A 19521-nucleotide genomic window follows, 5' to 3' on the forward strand; every position below is an offset into this window, starting at 1 on the left:
CTGCCGTGGTGCGTGAGCGTCCGTAGAAAAGGTGGCCTGAATATGCAACATGCTGCCACGAGCAACAATCCACTCAATTACAGCGAATATTAAGTGATCTGCGGCTCGCATGCAAGCAGCCAGCCGAGGCGAGCGTGATTGCCTCGGAGCCTGTGCTACTGCGGCAGCACCGTTCCGTCAAGGCGTCATGCTTGTCCCGGGACCCCATTCCTTCCAAGGCTTCCTTTGCTTCGTTGACAGTATTTGACAAGCGGGAGCCGTACCCGGGTTCCACAGCAAAGCAAAAGGGATCGATACCCTTGCCGTTGAGAAACGGGGCTTTCATTGTTGTTCTGTTGTTGGGGTCTTGCTTGGTGAGGCCCCCTCCACCACAGCCGAAGTTGACCTTGTTTGAGTGGTGCTCAGTTGCCTCTACGGAGCACTGCGACCTGCCGCGTTCCCTCCTTGGAGACATGACAGGTCGAAAAAAGCGGCGGCACGATGGCGGTGCTCTACCTCTGCGGTGATGACAGTTGTGGCAAGAACCGGTCAGCACCAATGGTGTATCTCGAAAGGGCCCGGCTAAAACGACACGAACCAACCATGAGGGTGTTCAGGTTCCAACTGTGAGGAGCCAGCTGGTTAACCATGAGACCAGTCATGAAGTGTGACCACGATGTCAGGAGCAAGTTGAGACGTGCTCACAGGGCCGGGCGAGCAGGCGGGCCCGTCAGTTCTCAGGCTGACCGGTAACCTGGATAGAATCGGTCGTGGCAAGAAACCCATAACCAAGCTGGATCGGCAGCACAGCCCACAAGATAGACTCTAGCGGACGAGCATCGATTGCCCACCAATTTCCCGCGTCCCGGATTCGTGCGCAGAGGCTTGTTGACCTGGCAGCAGCCGTGTTCTCCCAGGAATCTCCCCCCTTCCATTTTCAAACATCAAGCCGGGCCAAGGTGCTGCTCTCGGGCAGTATCAGTCAAGGTAACAGGCAGACAGCCACAACCCACCCAGTGTCCAAGGTTTAAAAGGGAAATTAGAGGACAAGAGGACAAGAGGACAAACAAGAATATTCATAAATTCCCCAGCGCCTTATGCCTAGACAATGTTGCACACCGCCCACCACCCCCCCCAAACACGCTGCTTCAACCATCGATCCTGCCCCTAGCCATCACTTACACAGTGCTGCCCAGTCTACCCGAGACGACCCTCCTCTTCTTCTCTTTCCCCCTGCTTGCCAAACCGCCCTCTGTTGTCAGGCGCCTCCCCTTATACCTCCTCATCACTGTCCTCCCCCAGCAGCTCCCCCTCGTCGTCATCGACGTGAGCGTAGTCGCCTCTCCCGCGCGCAAAACTGTCCCGCGTCGTGAACGGCCTGTTCCTGCCGAGGCCGCCGCCGCCGTTGAGGCTGCTCCAGCCGCCTCCGACGCCGCTCCCGTAGCGCCACCTGTCGAAAGCCGCAACGCCAGCCCTCCACACCGCCGCCAACACGAGCGGCACTGCTCCTGCGACCGCGGCCGCGGCGCTAACTGCCACGACTGGGTATCGCACCCATGGGGAGTCCGAGTCAAAAGCCCCGCCACCGAACCCGGCCGGGGAGGCGTTGGACTGCTCTCCGAGCCTGATCTGGCCGAACTTGTGGCTCCAGTTGTTGTAGACGTACCACCCGGCCGCCGCGGCAAGCGCGAACGGGATCGTGATGGCAAAGAACAGCCCCACGCCCGAGATGCGATGCTTCTCTGCGAACTCATCCTCCTTTCCAGGGCAGACGTGCTCGCGACTCTGCTTGTCGAACTCCGTGCCGTCTTGGCACGTCGACAGGGGGATCTTTCGGTAGCCCGTTGGCTCAAAGTAAGACAGTCGGGACGGGTCATCCTTGCACCACTGCAGGTGGTCGACTGGCTCAAGGCCCTTGACCAGCTGGCACGAGCCGTGGTTGTCGAGCTCGTAGTTGTAGTCACTGTTGGTAACGTCAGTGGTTGGAACACGCATGCGGCTTTGAGACCGCGGGGGGGGGGGGGGGGTTGGCGACTAACCATTCGTAGTCACGTCGGGTGCAGTCGCAGTTCTGGACATTATAGACGTGCTGTATCCTGTACCCGTTGTAACACGTCTTGTCCACCTTCTTGCGCATGTATTGCGTGACATGCCCAAAGAGGCAGTCGTTGTCCTGGAGAGGGTGGCTGGGCGACCAGATGCGGTAGTCGGACTCGTTGGGGTCGTCGCTCTGCTCGCATGGCCGGTCAGCTAGGCCTGTGAAATCCACGGTTGTGGCCTTGGTGTTGTCACCGTCCTCTGTCCACACGATGAACTTCCGCGAGACGCCAGATGCCTGCGTGGTGAAGTCGGTGACCCTCTTCTCTTCCTTGTCGAAGTCGACGTCTTTCCACGACCGACCCTCGTCCGTTGTGTACGACAGAGTCTTTGTCTTCTTCTCCAGCGGCACCAGTGCAATGATAGAGCCCTGGTCTCCGTACTGCCACAACCAGCGGCCCTTCTTGACCTGTCTCCAGCTGATTCCGGCGTCGGTGGTCATGTACGTGTCCGAGTCCTCGAGCTTGCCCAGGTACGGACCAACGTTCCCCCAGCCAAACATCAGGCCGACAGCCCCAGCAGATGAGAAGGTCTTGCGGTGATCCTTGCGCTCTGTGTAGCCGTGGATGTGCAGCGCACACTTCTCATCGCCCTTGCCGCTGCATTGGAACTTCTTGTCCTCGGAGTCCTTTTCGGGAGGCGGCAGGTAAGCCCACTCAGCGCCATCGTTATGGCTAATCTGTGTGCGAAGCTTCTTCGGCTCGTTTTTCTTGTCCCGGTTGGCGTAGATGTTGACCATCGTAACTCCCTCGAGACCCAGCATCTTCTCAAAGTCCACATAGTATCCCTTGTTACAATTGACACCCGAGATGGACATGACATAAGACGTGCCGTTCGAGTTACTCTTCATGATGTCCCCGTGTTGAACGTCGTCAGATGTCTCGGTGGCCACGAACAGGTTGATGGCGTGGGTGGAGCTGTCCAGGACGGTGTACGCGTGCTGGTAAGGGACCTCGAAGTTGTAAGGGAAGTGTGCCTCGGCATAGGTAACGCCATCCAGACTGGCGAGAGCTCGGAGTGTGTTCTTGGTGGTGTTCTGGGTCGCCACGACGATGAATTCCGACATTGTCGCGAAGTCCTTCACGTCGTCCTGGCGCATCGCCTCGGTGTCGAAGAAGTCGTTGCTGACAACAAGGTTCCACGGGTTGCCGCTGTCTTCCCCCTTCCTCGTCCTGCAGATTATCTGGTCGTTGTGGCGGAATCTGAGAGAACTGGACCCGGTGAACTCGCACCGGTCGACATACCGCGCGATGGTCTTCCAGTTGTCACCACGATCCCTGGAGAGCGAGGCTTCGTCGTGGCAGTTCTCACCGTCGGACGTGCACTTCTGGCCAACCCAGATGATCCAGTCCTTCTTGTCGGGGTGGAAAGCAAGCGGCGACTTGTGAGACTTGAGGTTAGGCGGCGTTGGTGCCTCAAATTCCTCATAGTTCCTACCTCTGTTAATCGTGTAGGTAACCTTGCCGTCGGGTTTGATGAAGAAAGCCATGTCCTTGAAGAACGTGTGCAGGATGATGCCCCAGTACTGACTCTTGAGGGCGTCTGGCTGGGTCCAGGTCTTGCCGGCATCATGGGTGATCTGGATCTTGCCGTTCCCCCGGGCGATGATGGTTTCGTCATCCGAGGAGCTGGAATCGCCGCGCTCGAGGTAATGTATCTCGACATCCCTGGAGTTCTCAAAGACGTGCTGCGTTGTCTCGACCTGGCCGTTGCCCGGGGCCTTGGGCGGGGACTGCGAATCGCCGCACTTGCGGTCTACCGGGTCGTCCTTCTGCTTGCCGGACGTCCTCTTGCAGGTGTTTCCGGGGATCAGACGCCACCCCGATGAGCCCTTGAAGGTGTCATCCGGGCCTGCATTCTTGCAAGCGCCATCTGGCGCGACGACGGGGCCGGCGGGCACACACTCCCCGTCCTCCTTGCGGAAGTTGTAGTCGCATTCAAAGTCCTTGTCGGTGCAGTCGCAGTCGGCCGTCACCATCGAGACCAGGTGGAATTCCTGCTTCAAAAAGCACTCGGCATCCTTCTTTCTGCGCCTATACCTCTGCGTGTGGCCCATCAGACACGTAGCCTTGCCATCTTTGTCCACTCTAGCCCACCAGTCCTCCATGTCTTTATCTTCGCAGGTGCGCTCGTGCAGACCCTCAAAGTCAATGGCAATGACGTGGAACTCGGGTTTGTCATCGTCACCGGTCTGGCCTGTGAGGATGAACTTCAGACTCGTGGAGTCTGGGGTCGTGGTCAGTATCCAGGGCTTGATCTTGAGGTCCCCTGGCAGCTCGACGGACTTCCAGTCCTTCCCGTGGTTGAGCGAGTACTTGACCTCGCCGACGTCAGGCTTTTCAGAGTTGTGGATTGCCACTAAGATGTTGCCCTGATCACCAAACTCGTACTTGTGCGGCCCTTTCGGGCCCTCCAACCAATGCATGCCGGCGTCGTCGGAGATGTACAGTCTTGCTTCGGAGTACGGCTTCAGGAACTCTCCAGGGTTGCCGTTGCCCATGATCAACCCGGGGGCCGGGCTCGAGAAGACCCTGCCGACGTTGTTCAGCTGCGTCACAGAGTGCAGGTGAATCCTGTCGCCTGCGTCGTGCGTCTGCACGAAGTCGAACGTGCGCCCATCGTCATGACTGATCTCGGAAATGATCTTCTTCTCGGCCAGGAAACTTTTCTCTACCTCCTCCCAGTTCTCCACCTTGTTGACCAAGAATATCCCCTGTATGCCGGCGATCTTCTCGAAGTCGACATGGCCCATCATGTTACGATTTGTGTGCTCGATGTTGCGAGTGAAGAATGTGCCGTTGGAGTTGCTCGTGAACATGGCACCCATGGGGTTCGACGGGTGCGTGGTCATGACGTCGACCTGGATGCTGTAGTTTGTGCTCTCCAACACGGTGTAGGCCTCTTGGTCGAGGCGGTGATCTGTAGGGAACATGGCCCGGTGCCACTTGAGCGAGTCGTCTGTGACAAACAAGGCCATCTCGTCCGTGTTGAGGGAGCTGGTGGCGACCAGGAGGAACTTCTTCACGGCAGCGACGTTCACGATGCCCTGGACAGGCCTGTTGGTGTCCAGGTTCGGCTCGAACTCCTGGATCACGCCCTTCTCGTCCTTGGCAGAGAAGAAGTTGTCTGAGATGAGCAGGCGGTTGTCCTGCCTCAGCGGGGAGAAGCCATCCCTAACGGCGCACAGGATGCGCTGCTTGTCCAGGTCGTCCTGGCCCGTTGTGAACAGCTCCGAGGACTTTGCCCACCAGCAGCCTTCGGTATTGCCGCGGAGAAACTTGGCGTCGCTCCTGAAGCCGTCTGTGGTGTACATTGTTATCTCGTCACAGAAGATGCTCTGGCAGTCCATGCCATTGAATATGATCCGGTCGGGGTCGCCAGCGTGGAAGTTGAACACCTCGCCGCGGAACAGGCTCATCTCGGCATCGGTGAAGAACGAGGTCCATGTCTTCCCACGGTCGAGGGTCTTGTAGTGGACCTTGCCCTCGGTCAGGACATAGGCGCGCTCGTTGTTGAAGGGGTGCATGACGAGGGACGAGGCCTTGCCCTCGGGGACGTCGGGTATGCGGTCCCATGTCTTGCCGCCGTCGTTGGACAGGTATACGTTCTGGTCGCTGACATCCTGGAAGAGGACTATGTCGGATCGGTCGAAGTAGTTGAGGTTCAGAGGAAGGTGTGGGAAGGTCTTGATGGAGATGTTGGGCCCGTCCTTGGCTTGGACAAGCACATGTGGCGTCGCCCCGAGCCAAGCCAGCAGCAAGGCGGCAGCCTTGTAAGCTCCCCAGCCCTTCATCGTGTCGGCCGGAGCGTTGTGGTGATCATGAAGGAGGGGAGCGGGGCGGGGCGAGATGTACGTGTCTATACGAGTGTCGGTCGGGCAGGAGGGTCCGAGCTGGACAGGCAGGTCGGGAGAGCTCGGCGGGACGAGGGCGTCGGGCGGACGCGATGCGCGGTTGGGAAGGCAAGTGGTGCAGTGCAAATGGCGATGCGGGCAGCGGTCTGCGGTAATGGTCACGTACGAATAGATCGGAAAGGATGATGTGTCGTTCGCCGGAGGCTGGACAGGATGGATCAATGGATGGGTCTGCTTATGCTAGCCCGGGCAACAGGCAATGGATGGGTGGCGTCGTCTCGTCTCAGGGCACCCGAGTTCTGAGGCATACAGCATACGGCATGGGCATGGGCATGGGCATGGGGCATGGGCATAACCGCAAGGCGTACGTACTATGTACTGTGCGCACCAAGCTAAGAATAGAGAGGTACGGAGTACCTACGCAACCGACCAGCACAGCTCCCGGAGCCGTGAGCCGTGTGCCTTGGCCTTGGCCCTGCCCTGTGCCTGCCTGTGCCTGCCTGTGCCTGCCTGTGCCTACCTGTGGGTTCTCCCGTGCTGCACTGGCCGCACCGCTTTCACCAACGGGGAACGGCGTCCCTGATTATGCAACAACGGTGTAGGCCTAGCGCCAGCTCTCCCTCGCTCACAGCTCCGAGTGGCCCCGGCCATTTGCGGCGGACAAGCTCCAGAGCTTGAAACACTCCTCGTTACTAGAGCCACGCTGGCCCCACCAGAGCTGCGTCAGGCAGGGTATTGGGGGGCATTGGGGTCCTCGGGGGGAGACCCCAACTTGAGTCGATTACAAGTACGGAGTAGATGCAGAAATGTGCTGCACGGTCAGGTGGTTGGGCCGTGTCCAAACCCCAAAGAACGCCTTCCAAACCTACTGCGGCCGGCTGCGTGGTGAGTGTATCTAGGCGAGTGAGTGGGTGCATAAGCTCGAGACAAGGAATGGTGGGAGCAGCACCTGCCAGAGCCAGAGCCAAATTCTTGGCCCGCGTGTTGGTAGGTCCGTAGGCCACGCGACATTGTTTCAACCGCGAGCATCGAGTTGCAACCGCGCCTTTCCCTTGCGGTGGAGTTTCCTGATGTCACACTCTGGAAATTTCCCGAGCCTCCGGATCAGAGAACCCGGTCCCCCACACCCAGCAGTGGGTGGTTTTTGAGCCTCCTGTTGCACTTCAATTAATCCAACCTCCCTCGTCTATAAAACTCTCACACGAGCACCGAACATAACTCTTGCAGCGCGAGGAGTACAGCTGCATAGCCTCAACACACACACACACACACACACACACACGCACGATGGCACAACTAGACACATTTCGCGACCTGTAGAAATAGTTCCGATCCAAATATTGTGTATATATAAATGAGACGCATTTAAGTCGGTTTGGTTGTCTTCAGGAAACGGCATCGACAGTGGTTTTTCTTGATCGGCAGGCGGGTTTTCTCGCCCCGAAGCTGTACAAAGGAAAATAAAGAATCGATAAGTCGAGGGCTCAACGGGCGTGAGCGCCATACAACGTCGCCCGCCGTCAGCCAAACACTCCCTTCCCCCCCACAACTCCAATCAACCCCAATCCTCCTGAGATCTGTGCCTTGGGGCTTTGCCTACATGGGTTCGAAAAGCCCGGGAGACCAGCGACCCCTCCACCACCACCGGTGTATCCAAAAATGACAACCACGTAGCCAAAGAGTTGGAATGAACGAGGCCTCCCCATGTACGACCATGATGTTTGACCAGATGGCCGCAGTGGGCTGTCGAAGCCGTTTCCTTTAGAAATAATACAATAGCAATTATGTGCACGTATATGTATAGGAGGCCTTAGCCCCAGGTGCTGGCCTGAGCCACCAGAGCTGGGGGGTACGAGGCCGGATGTGAGACCGGGTCGAGTCCGCCGTCTCTCGAGGTATCAAGTAGAAAATGACGCTGAACAGAAAATCGCGAGGGGGCGTATGATCATGACAGGGCGCTTAGTTTGAAAGAGTCACGAAGATGGTGCCACCGGCTTGCGCAGCAACCTATTGCGGAGTCAGCAAGGCCCGGCGCGAGGCGGTCAGTTGGGGAGGGGGGACGTACCGTACAGCCGTTGCCATTGCTAGGGCTGAAGGAGTTGGACGAGTACGAGTACGTGCACTCCTGGCTGACGTCGCCGCTCAGCTTGATGTTGAAGTCCAGGGGGGTGTTGCTGGTCGGGGTGTTGTGGAAGATGGAGAGGAAGGTCGTGCCATCTTCGTTGACGCTGGTGCCCAGGTTGACACCGGCCCAGTTGCCAGCGTTCTTGGAGTACGGCTCGGGGCTGGTCCACTGGCAAGCAATGTCCTTGTCCAGGCCCTTGAGGTTGACGTAGTACTGAGCAGACGTGGAAGCTCCGCCCCACACGTATGACTGGTTCTGGTATGGGTTGTAGAGGTTGTAGGTGGCACCGCCCTCGACAACGTTGGACAGGATCATGTCCTCCTTACCAGGGTACGAGGTCTTGCACAGGCTCACCTTGTCGTCGAGCTTGTTGATGACCTTGACGTTGCCCGCGCCCTTCTGGCAGAGCTTCTTGGTGCTCTCAGGGCGCGTGAGGTAGAGCTTGTTGTCGAGGCCGCACCAGAGCCCACCAATGGACTGGCCGGTGGCGCCCTGGGCGCCCTCGGGCCACTGAGCCATGTCGTAGCCCTCGGGACACTGGTACGTGCCAAACATGCCGGGCTGCAGCCCACCATTGGGGGCCGAGTAGCTGGAGATGGCCTTGGTGGAGCCCACGGCGTAGGCACTGGTACCCACGTCCAGAAGACCACCCCATCCGGAGTGCTTGACCTGGGTGACAGCAACGGCCCCGTACTCGGTGGGCAGCGTGCTGCAGTCGATCTCCCCATCTGGGAAGTCGGCGTCGATGCCGGTCGCACCCGAGGAGGACGAGCTCGGGGTGGCCTTGGGGGCAGCCGGGGTCGGGGCGGGCTCCGAGCTGCTGCTGGAGGACGAGGGGGCGATGTTGAGCTTCTTGGCCTCGAAGAACTCGCCGGCGGCAGCCGAGGTCGTCTTGGCAGCCGAGGTGGACGGCTGGCTCGGCGTGGGCGTGGGCGTGGGCGTGGGCGTGGGCGTGACAAAGGTGGGCTCCGACTCGCCGACGATCTCGCACAGCTTGTCCCTCAGGCACTCCTCCGCCTCCTCGGGGGTGATTGACTCGCCGCCCAGCACGTAAGCCGTCTCGAGGGGGGTCTCGTAGACCACGACGACATCACGCTCGTTAAGGACGGGCGAGGGCCCGCGCTGCTGGAGCTGGACCAGATGGGGGGCCTGGTCGTGCTTCTTGGCGTGCTGGTGTCGGTGGTGGTGCGCGTGAGGCTGGGCAGTAGCACCGGCAGCCAGAGATGCCGCAATGGCAATGTTAAGAGCTCCCTTCATTTTTTGATCTCCTGGGACAGACTGCCCTGAGGAAGTCTGATACTACTTTGATGTGAGAGCTAAATAGCCATGTCAGCACGCGTCCTGAAAACACCAACATGGTCCCTGCGAGAGGACCGCAATTGCGGGCCCTGTCAAGTGAACCGGGGCCAAAGCAGTGACAGCCTCGCGTATGGAGTGCTTTTGTTCTCTCTCGAGGTACAATGAGAACCTGGCAGGGCCTGGCGCACTCACAGGTTTTTTTTCTGTTTAGATGAAACGAGGTTTAATGAGGTTGCGAACCGGAGTGCCTATTCGAGATGGGTCGAGCAGGACGAGACGCCTGGGGATTAACGAACGAACGAACGACGAGACGAGACGTAGTGTCGAGTTGTTCGCGAGTTCCAAAAGAATGTGGTAGAGAGCAATGACTCTCTGTTGGACGGAGGAAGCGACGCGATGCCGTGGGACCAGAATGGTGAGGAATCTCGCGGGGAGGACAGTGGGCACTTGAACGAGAGGAACCGGCGAGGATTATGAGAGGAGCCTGTGGGAGGGACAGGGGTCGGGAAAGGGGAGAGGCGCAAAAGAGGGAAAACGGCAGCGTGGGCCTGGGGAGCCGTGCGAGGGCGTGAGGGCGTGAGGGCGTGAGGGCGCGTGGGCGAAGGAGCAAAAGCTGGAAATGAGAGATCGAGCCAGGACGGGAGATTACTGTGGTATCCAGAGCTCGACGGCCAGGGGTATGGTGGCTGTCTGTCAACGGGGGACAGGATATGGGGTGGGCCCTGTCGCACGCGAGATTAAACTAGCACAGGGGAGGGTCAGACCAGACGGGCAGACTAGGAGATGGGCGACGCCGATTGACTTTTAGCAGCAGGGACCGGCTGCAACGCACGAGAACCGGCGGGCGACACGAGGGCCAAGCAACCAAGCTTCTGGGGGCAAACCCCCTCTGCGCGGCGGCGCGGCAGCCACGGCCAGACGAATGCGACGTTGCCGTCGAGGCGTGCATTCAGGATGGGGACTCACCGGCTCACAGAACCAGAAAGGGCCTGGGTACGGTCGCAGAGACGACTCGTTGGAAGGAGGCGCAGCTGGACCGCCCAGGTAATGTCTTGGGTATCGGGCCGGCAGCACGGAGGACGGAGGACGTGGGGGGGGGACTTGTGATGCCCGGTTCAGTGTTCTGCTCTTTAAACAAATATGCGGGGACTGGCTGGCGGTTGACAGGCCTTGACAGGCTGGGGAGTGAGAGAGGAAGAGATCAGGCGAGGGGCGGCCATGATGAGCATCTCGAGGGTGGCATATGCTCTTTGTTGGACGTTGCCGCGGTGGAGGGCGGCTGGAGCCTGGAGCCCGCGGTGGGTGAGGGGGTGCTTTGTCTGTCCTTGGTGGCCCATCGTCAATCTCGGCCGGGTGTGCCATTGTGCCATCTCGCCATCTTGGCCATCTCGCCAGATCGTGGGTGTCGCTGGTGGTTGGCTGGCCTGGCTGGCTGGCTGGTTGGTGGTGTGTTGTGAGTACCACCACCACAGCAGTTCCATCCCTTGATTTAGAAGTCATGTCGGCTGACCCCCCTCCCTTGCTCAGATCGACCACACCTTCCCGGGGGGGGGGCAGGGGGGGCCACACACACGCCCAGCCCACCCCGGACCCGGCTTGTGGCCCTGTTCCTGACTTAGTCCCCTTTGGGAACGCAAATCTCCCAGGCTAAGGCCAAGCATTTGAGAGGGCGGCTGGTATTGGTCGGCCTGCACCTCGCCAAGTGATTGCCCAAGGACGGATACCGTTCAGCCCAATCTGCCAGTGCTGCCAGTCTGCCAGTCTGCACTCTCCTCCTCTGCGCCGCCCGTCCCAGCCGCCCGGCCGCCCGGCCATCAACGTCGACGTCTCAAAAGGCTTCCTTTGCAACGATTGGGCGGGTGCTGGCGGCGACAGGCCCTGGACCGGGCCCGGCTGCGCGGTCACCTGGGCTGGCTACCTAGGTAACAACGTAACCAACCTACTCAGTACAGGCAAATGTACATATGCACAGACTCTGGGGACATGACGACGCCCCGCGATCTGATCGACGAAATGAAGACCAATAAATCTCCTAGTTGATATCCCTACTAATAGCATGCTAGACCATTGCGATGGCCCAAGGCCGCGCCAGAATCGCACCATCTCTTTTGGGCTCTGGCCGCTGGCCGCTGGCCGGTGCTCTCTTTGTCGTCGCCACACAAGTGGGGGGGGGGGAGGAGTTGATATCCGCGCCCCCCAGGATCCAGCAAGCCTCGTGCTTCTCATCTCCGTGCGTGCAACTCGCAATATTCCGTGTCCACATCAACCACCTCGTGGCTCCCAAAGCAGAAGTGCCCCAGCCGCGAAACAGGCAATGTCTGATGTTGATCAACAGAATCTGGTCATACCTGCCAACGCTGGCTTCAATCCTCGTCCTCGCCCTCGTCCTTGTCCCTACTTCCTGCACCGCTGCACCGTCGTGTGCCAGCCGGTTGTGGATCCGGCCAGCCGGCCTCCCTCTCTTTTATTCCAGCTGCCACGCTGCCGCGCGCCGTGATGTCTGTCGTGTATTATCCATCTACCATCTACAATCACTTGATCTGATTGTGCCTCGGTTGCGACCTATCGGGGTTTCATCTCAACAGGCATGGCTCAAGCTCCACCGACCCCAACCCGCCTAGCACGGACGGGGTTACGGCTTCCCGCCCGGGCCTCGACGCCGGGCCACCCGCACGCGCACCGAAGAGCAGGGCCTCGGCTACTGCACCGCCGGCCCCCCGGGAAGTGGCCGACTCCGGCGCAACAACAAGGCAGGCGAGCTCACACGGTCCTCCACGCCAGCGACAGGCCTTGCTAGTTCTAGAATAGACAGGCAGGCAGGCAGGCAGACGGACAGACGGACGGACAGCTGCTCCGGAGCCAGGGCGGTGCGCCGGGTCAGCACCTTACTGCTCATCCTGAGGATCCCGAGGTCAGCACCCTCCTGCTCATCCTGAGGTCAGCACCCTCCTGCGCATCCTGAGGTCAGCACCCTACTGCCTACGCCGAGGTCAGCACTCTACTTATTCCCCGGCCGGCCGACTGGTTTGCTTGTGGAGTGGTCCGGCTCGAGGGGTTGGGGGCGGCAGCAGCGGATTGCCTGCCCCGCCCTGTCCTCGGGCCCTCTAGTCCACAACGGCGCACTGAGGATGAGCGGGCTCGGGGCTGTGCTTCTTCGATAACCACGCCCCCTTCACCCTCTAACCGGCGTGGGCAACAACTACCGCCTTGCCGCTCAAGCACAAAGGGGTGTGTGCCTTGCCTAATGTCTCTTTGGTTTCCTGCAGCTGTGCCGAGCGTGTGTCCTCGATCTCATATGAGTACACCCAGGTAGTTTCCGTGCACCATAACGGCCTTGGGAGTCACAATTTCAGGATCCGTGAGTGTTTGGGTCGACGACTGACTTGCCGGGTCAGCCGCCCTGCTCTTCCTTGCCGAGTGGGTATCGGGCAAGGTAGCAGTATTCGTGCATGTGCGGATGCTGGGCCACGATGGTACTCCTGGCAGCCCGCGGTGGCCGAATTATCAGGCCGAGACCTCGGCACTCACCGCCGTTGGCCTGCTGTACACAACACTTGGTGCTCGAGCAAGACACCCGGCCAGAATGTCCAGGTGGCATGTTCGCGGGCAAATCCGTGGCCAGCCAGAGGATAAAGGCCCCTTCCCATGGCTCATGACAGCGACTGCTTGGGTCCTCTCTGCCTCCTCCACGCGACTTTGAGAGCTACTTGTTATGGCTGTCATTGTACTTTCACTTACCCTCGCTGCCACCGCGTCACAGCCTCACCCCGACCAAAATGTGCGGATTGAGGAGAGGTCAAAAGCAATATCCATGATACCTCAAGCAGCGCGTAGGTACAGGCAAGTACCAGTGCCACGTAGTCCTCGGTTTGACTGGAGTTCGGATTGTGCTCTTGTGCACGGAACGTCTGTTTAGTACAGACGCTTATTGACTACACGAATTCCTTTGCAGTGAGATTGAGACCCGCAGTCTTCCAAAGACATGCAAATGTCAATTGCAGGACCTCGCTGAGCAATGAAAGAGAAGAACCTCCACCAACCCGCCCCGGTCCGTTCTAAAATGCCGTGTTCGTGAACTCCCCATAAACCAAACCCGTGGAACGCCAGACAATGCAGGAGGGGAGACACTCCTTCTCAATAGGAATGACATCTCCCCGGGGGAAAAAACCAATGCGATGTTTGTTCTCGGAAGGAGGGGCAAATGCAAAAAATCCATGTCGCAGGACAACATCCGGCTTATGCTTCACACCACAGCCCACCGTGAATGCTTTCTATGGGTCAGGAAGGATCCAATGCGCATGCAATGCAAAGTCAACGCTGCAGGCGCAATGGTCACCCGTCGCCCCTTCTGGCCCCAGGCCGCGGCAAGCCTTGCCAAGCCCACTTACGGTCCGCTTTCTCAGTATGCCGAAGATGGATGCTTATGAACCGTTTCTTCGCGATCCAGCCCCGGAGATTCTTGTAGTCGGTCTCCTCAGTCGTCCGCCACGAGGACCTGGGAGCTCGAGAGTCGCCGTGCGCAGAGGGCTTCTAACCCATGCGTCGTAGGTTTTCAACCCCCAGGCTGGGCACCTCGACCTCTTGCAGCCCGCACACGCCCTCGTCGCGGCGCCTCTCCACGAACGAGTTGCACTCGTTCACGACGATACCCCACTCTGCCAGCGCCCGTCCCGTGTACGTGGCTCGCTGGCGCCAAAATCCAGTGGGTTCTACAGGCTGTACCAGCTGTCGTTCGGCCTCAGATCTGCCCCGTGGGATCCCGAGACGATTGTTCTCGTCGGACCCTGCGCTCTCCGTTGAACTGTCGTGGTCGGATTCGACGCTCGTCACCCGCTCGATCGGGGGCAGGTGTGGGGCAGCGGATGCGCTGCTGCTGTCATTGTGTTCCGATGCTTCGTCTTCGGCATCAAGCGTCGCAGCGTTGCGGGCCTCGCTGATCAGCCCCCCCTGAGAGGTCCCCGAATACATCCTCTGGGGAGGGGGCATGCCCGCAGCTGGCGGCGGCGGGCTGTCGCTCCGTCCACCCGTCGAGGCCGCCCGCGCGCTGACTCTTGCCTGAGCTGGAGCCGGGAGGCGCGGCCTTGTCAGCACCCGCTCGCGGGGGAGCATCGACAATAAGCTGCCGGCATGGCCCGCCATGTCTGGCGCGGGGTTCCAGGGGAGAGCGCCCAGGGTAAACTTGAAGACAAACTGCGTGGATTCGTACACCGGGCTGGATCCAGTCGAAGATGCATCGGATTCAGGCAGCGAACCCTTGGGAGGAGTTGGGGGACCGGACCGTGCTGATGATGTTGCACGCCGTGCGATCTCGAGCTCGTCCGCCGAGTTGTTCCGCCTAGGCGCGTTCGCAGTCGCAGAGCCTCCGGGAGCACTAGTCGAGGCAAAGCTGAGCATCTTCCCAAAGATGGACCACCTCTTCTTGTAAGTGCCCTCACCCTGCTCGTTCGAGTTGTCGCCGCCGTCACCTGAGCCGGGGCTGCTGTAGTCAATGCCCCCAAAGCCCAGGGTTCCATTCATCGTGTCGAAACCGGCCTGCAACAAGCCAGTCTGCGGAGGTGTCATTTCCATGCGGATGATCATGAACCGTTTGCCAGGCTGTGGGTGGGATGGGGCTGTGGAAGGGAGCAACCTGCTCGATGACTCGGCGTCCTGCTTCAGCCAGAGGTAGTGGGACCATGCCTGCTTGAGCCGCTCAGACACAAGCATGAATATTTTCCTTGGCGCAGCGAATCAGTCTGGGTCCCTCCGCGGGGTGGGCACAAGATCAACTTACAAATCCAGCTCATTAGCGCTCCCCTGGTCACGACATATCCTCCAACACAGCAGGCGCATGAAATAGGCTCGCACCATAGGTGTGTAGTTGTTGAAGAACTTGTCGAAGACCTCCTCGGAGAGCAACCAGCCAATACACAGCTTCTCCTTCCTGGCGGGGTCAGCGGCGAGAACATCCCACGCCGAGTACAGGAACGAAAGGATCCGAATCTCCGACATTGTGCTGTTGGTCTCAAAGAGAATCTTGTGGAAGACATCGAGCCAGAAGCTCCAATCTATATGGTCCATGGCGACAGCAGCCTCCTCTTGTCGACCTTTCACACCGGGATCGGTATACCCGGCGTATGAATCGAATGCCTGCAGGACTTCTTGTAAAAAGTCGACGAGAACGAGGACTGGGGCCTGCTTGAAGACCGGCGTCTTCTTTGTCGCTGCTTTCAAGATGCCCATGAACGCCGTGGCGAAGGTCTGCCTGGCGCCGGTCTCCAGGCCCCCGACCGAGTTGTCTCCCAGCATGTCCTTGAGCAGGACAATCAGCCGGTTCTCGTCCATGCCCCTGAGGAGGTTACTTGGAGGCAGCTGAGCTAAAGCGGCGGCCATGGCGTCAGCGCCATTCGCCGAGTCCAGCACGTTCGGGGCCATCATATTGTCGAATGCCGCCTGGCGATGGTGAATGGTGGTGTCCAGTACGCTCAAGAGCTGTGCGTGTATGAGCGCGTACGCCGGCGCGCGTGCCTTTTCAAACAGTGGCAAGTCCATGGGCATGAAATCTTCCGCGAGGATATAATAGTACTTGCAGAAGATGAAAAAGAGATCGGTATCACCGCCCCGCCACCTCGAGATCCATGGGCCATGCCAGGGGATCTTGGCAGCTACCAAGGACAACTTGGTCGTCAGCCGCAAATTGTCCGTCATCGTCTTGACGGAGGTCCAGCCCAGCTTGTGCAAAGTCGGGGGAAACAAAGATACAATGTCCTCGCTTTCGCCTTTGCTCCTCCTCGGCAGACGGAACTCGTCTGCGACACGTCTCAACAGGTCCGGCGTCAGGCCCCACAGACGGACGAGCACTTCGGCAATGCCGGGGATGAAGAAGAAGGCGTATGCACACGCCTTGCCGCAGAAAGTAACCAGTGAGACGGGGGCGTGCCTGCTGGACATTTTCTCGACCACGATTGACATCTGGGTCAGCAGGTTGTTGACGAACATGGTCCGGACGTTGTGCTCGGCAGACTCGGCAACGAAATCAATCGAGTCCTTGGTGCCGGCGCGGCCACGCACAACCTCTTGAGGCGAGCGGTCCTTGAGGGGCCGGAAGCCAGGGGTGCTTAGCCTCCACTCAGGTCGCATCATGATCAGGGTTATGAGCTCGAGCAGCCCTGGCCGGTCGACCCCGGCCACGGGCTGCATGGCCGTGCCCGAACTATTCGCCTGGATGGCTGCGAAGCTCAGTGCGGGGCCGCCAGCGTTCTTGACGGCCGACCCGTCGAGCAGTTCGAGCAAGCCGTTCCACCACTTGTGCAAGATCGTCGCCCGCCTGTCGACGTCCTCGGGGGACAGCAGGTTATTGTCCTTGTTGGAGGTGTGGTTTCCGTGGTTCCGCAAGAACGGTATCAGCGTGTTCCTAGCAACGAGGACCCTCTGGGCTGTGGTCGACTTGCCCAGGAAGATGGAGAACTCCGAGTCGAGCCGGCGGAAAGCTGCCCATAAGGGGTCGCGCGGTGGTTGTGGCCTCTGTGGCACGGTCTCGGAGATCTGCGAGGGCTCTGTCAACCCGGTGCTGCCTGTCCCACCGCTGCTGGTGTCCGAGGTCGAGGACAGGGCGGTCTGCGACGAGAGTCGCGGGTTCAATTTCTCGGGCGTGCCCAGGGACGCCGCCGGGGAAGCTGCATCGTGCTTGAGCGGGGGCCCCGGGGAGGGCACCACCAGGTGGGTGCCGTCTTTCGGGATGTCCTGTGGTGGCTTCTGTTTTATCTTGCCAAAGTAAACGCTGGCCCTGTTCAGGGCTCGGCTGGTGCTGCTGAGCGAGTCCGACGACTTGCTCCTCTCGCTCCCGCTGGGGCTGCCGGCTGTGAGGCGGCGCCGGCTGAGCTTGTTGGGCGACAAGAGCGAGGCGTCTTTCTTTGTGTTCTCGGCTTCCACTGGCGCATCATCGCCCCTCGACGGTGCCTTTCTTTCTCCGTCTGCCTTGGGCGAGGGCGACCTGGAGGAAGCGATCCAGGACTTGCGGGCGAAGTCGGCGAACGAGGAGGACCTGTCCCTGGTCGTGAGGAACCTTGGCGGCTCGGTCTTGTCGGTCTTGTCGGTCTTTTCGGCCGGTCTGGCGGCATCTTTCTCTTCCTTTGCCCTCTCATTGTCGTCCGGCTTCCTCGCCTTCCTCAGCACCGAGGACTTGTCCGTTCCGTCTGCTGACTTGCTGGGCAGCCATGAGCGAGGGCGGTCGGCGATCGACTTGGACCGGCTCGACTTGTTGGTCGTGGCGGCGGCCTTCGGAACAGCCATAGGCTCCAGAAGCTTGCTTGGCCAGCGCGGGCTTACTGGCCTGTCATCCGGCTTGACCACCTGCAGGTTGGACAGTTTGGACTCGAAGGGCAGATGGGTCTCGACGTCTGAGCCGAAGTCGAAAGAGGGCACCTCGAAGGTTCGAGCGGCCGGCTCGGAGGCGGTGGAGCCACCCTGGGGGGTGGCGGCTTCACTGAAACTGCGGTCGACCTCGCTTGGGGAGCTGGTACTCGGCGAGGACTTTGTCAGCGGGGCTGCATTGAGGAAGAGGTCTGGCGAGGAATGAGAGCGGTGGATCGGGCTCTGCCTGACAGCCGGAACGGCCGTCGTCAGCGTTGACCCGTTCATCTCATTGCCAAAGTCATAGGAGCTGTCAAGCAGCCGGGTGGATCTTAATCAAAACGCAATACACTCGCGCACTGGATCAACTGACTGGACAGCTCTCCTCGAAACGAAGCAGGTTGGGGGTCTCGGTCCAACAGCCGAAGCTGGAGCGAAGGGGGGGGGAGTAAGAGGATCTGATGGAGACGGTCCCCACGGCTGTAGTGATGGCGGGATAGGATTGGCCTTGCCGACGCGGTCGAGGAGTGAAAAAAGAAGAGAGGTACAAGAAACGCCACGCCGGTTCAACTCATGTCCTCGTACCGGACGGCAGCCGCAGTGAGTCTGTTCGGGCTCTGGCCGGCAGAGGGCGGGCGAGGCGAACACAGTGTAATCTCGTCTCCGATCAAGCGGTACGCTAATTGTAGGATGGCGCCGCCGCAGGATGGCAGGCTGTCCGAGCAGCGGTCTTGGGTAGCTGGCCCCGGAGTAGCAGCTGGCAAACGGTGGTTAGTGGCGGGGTGGCGGCCGTTCGAGAGGTCTGATCAAAGACGAGAGACGAGAGGCGTGAGGCGAGAGAACACGACGAGTGTATGAGTGTGCACGTGTGTGCTGGGTGTGTGGAGGCTTGGAAGGAGTAGGCTAGGTAGGTAGTGTGCAGAAGGCCTGAGGTGGGATTGAGTGATTGCCCCGACAGCCCGAAAACGACCACCGTCCACCGTCCCGCTGTATGTCTCTCTCCCTCTCGCTCAGTCGCTCGGAAGCGCTTGGTGGGTGGATCCAAGACACGGACACGCCACAGGGCTCCCCCAGCCCCAGCCCCAGTTCCAAGGGATCCCAGGGGGGTCTCTTGTCACGAAACAAACCGGAGTGCTGGAGATTGGCGTTTCGACGGTCGGTGGTATGATGTGACTTCAGTGTCACTCGGCGCTGCTGCAGCCTGCAGGGAAGGGAGGGTTGCAAATTCAATTTGCGAGGCCGTGCTAGCTGGCATCCTGGCTGGCTAGCTAGGCACTCCCCCCGGTTCGATGGCCCAAGTGCCGGATTGGATAGATGGCTTGACGTAGTTGTTGACGAGGGACTGGGTGTCTTCGTTTGGGGTAGGCTACAGGGATGAGTCTACCGGGCGGCGCAACCTGGCCGTGGGTTTCTTGGGGTATAAGACGAGAGGGCTATTGCAGAAGTCGCCTCGCACGATAGGGCCAAGGTCACCACCATCGAAAACCTGGAAATCTGGTACAAGCTCCAGCAACGACATCATGAACAACAACAAAGCGGCACAGGGGTCACCTGCAGGGGGACTGTGGCCTGGTGCCTTGGGTTGGGCCCGTCCGAGTATCCTCGGACGCAGGGGAAATGATGAGAAACGGCCGTTGAATCAACAAGTCACCCGCTCACCTGTTGGCTGGTCGGTTGGTCAACCGAGCCTCCTCGTACTGCATAGGCGGGCTATTTGCAGCTGATGGACAGCCGACACGAGCCACTGCTGCTGACAGCCCAGGCTCCGACGACCATTGACCTGATATTTACGGGTGCTTGTGGCCTTGGCGAGGATTCTCGAGGACGGGCTGGCGTG

General features: G+C 59.8%; 3 protein-coding genes across 3 annotated transcripts; all 3 read right to left on the minus strand.

Annotated features, from left to right (window-relative positions):
- Positions 1-242: 242 nt before the first annotated feature.
- On the minus strand, positions 243-6241 carry KVR01_001013 (uncharacterized protein). The gene is made up of 2 exons (XM_044788629.1): positions 2019-6241; positions 243-1942 (listed from the first exon to the last, which is right to left on the minus strand). Exons 1-2 carry the CDS (start codon positions 5867-5869, stop codon positions 1252-1254), a joined length of 4542 nt encoding a protein of 1513 aa, XP_044650962.1. The 5' UTR covers positions 5870-6241; the 3' UTR covers positions 243-1251.
- A 1002-nt stretch (positions 6242-7243) lies between these two features.
- KVR01_000056 (uncharacterized protein) lies at positions 7244-10958 on the minus strand. Its single transcript, XM_044788943.1, has 4 exons — positions 10320-10958; positions 9546-10095; positions 7995-9370; positions 7244-7936 (listed from the first exon to the last, which is right to left on the minus strand). The coding sequence occupies exons 3-4, from the start codon at positions 9309-9311 to the stop codon at positions 7889-7891; spliced, it is 1365 nt and encodes a 454-aa protein (XP_044650005.1). The 5' UTR covers positions 9312-9370; positions 9546-10095; positions 10320-10958; the 3' UTR covers positions 7244-7888.
- A 181-nt stretch (positions 10959-11139) lies between these two features.
- Positions 11140-19184, minus strand: KVR01_000277 (uncharacterized protein). The gene is made up of 2 exons (XM_044790278.1): positions 15127-19184; positions 11140-15069 (listed from the first exon to the last, which is right to left on the minus strand). Exons 1-2 carry the CDS (start codon positions 17970-17972, stop codon positions 13884-13886), a joined length of 4032 nt encoding a protein of 1343 aa, XP_044650226.1. The 5' UTR covers positions 17973-19184; the 3' UTR covers positions 11140-13883.
- Between the last annotated feature and the right edge of the window lie 337 nt (positions 19185-19521).

Source organism: Diaporthe batatas, assembly GCF_019321695.1.
Source record: "Diaporthe batatas strain CRI 302-4 chromosome Unknown Contig00001, whole genome shotgun sequence".
Lineage (NCBI taxonomy): Eukaryota > Fungi > Ascomycota > Sordariomycetes > Diaporthales > Diaporthaceae > Diaporthe > Diaporthe batatas.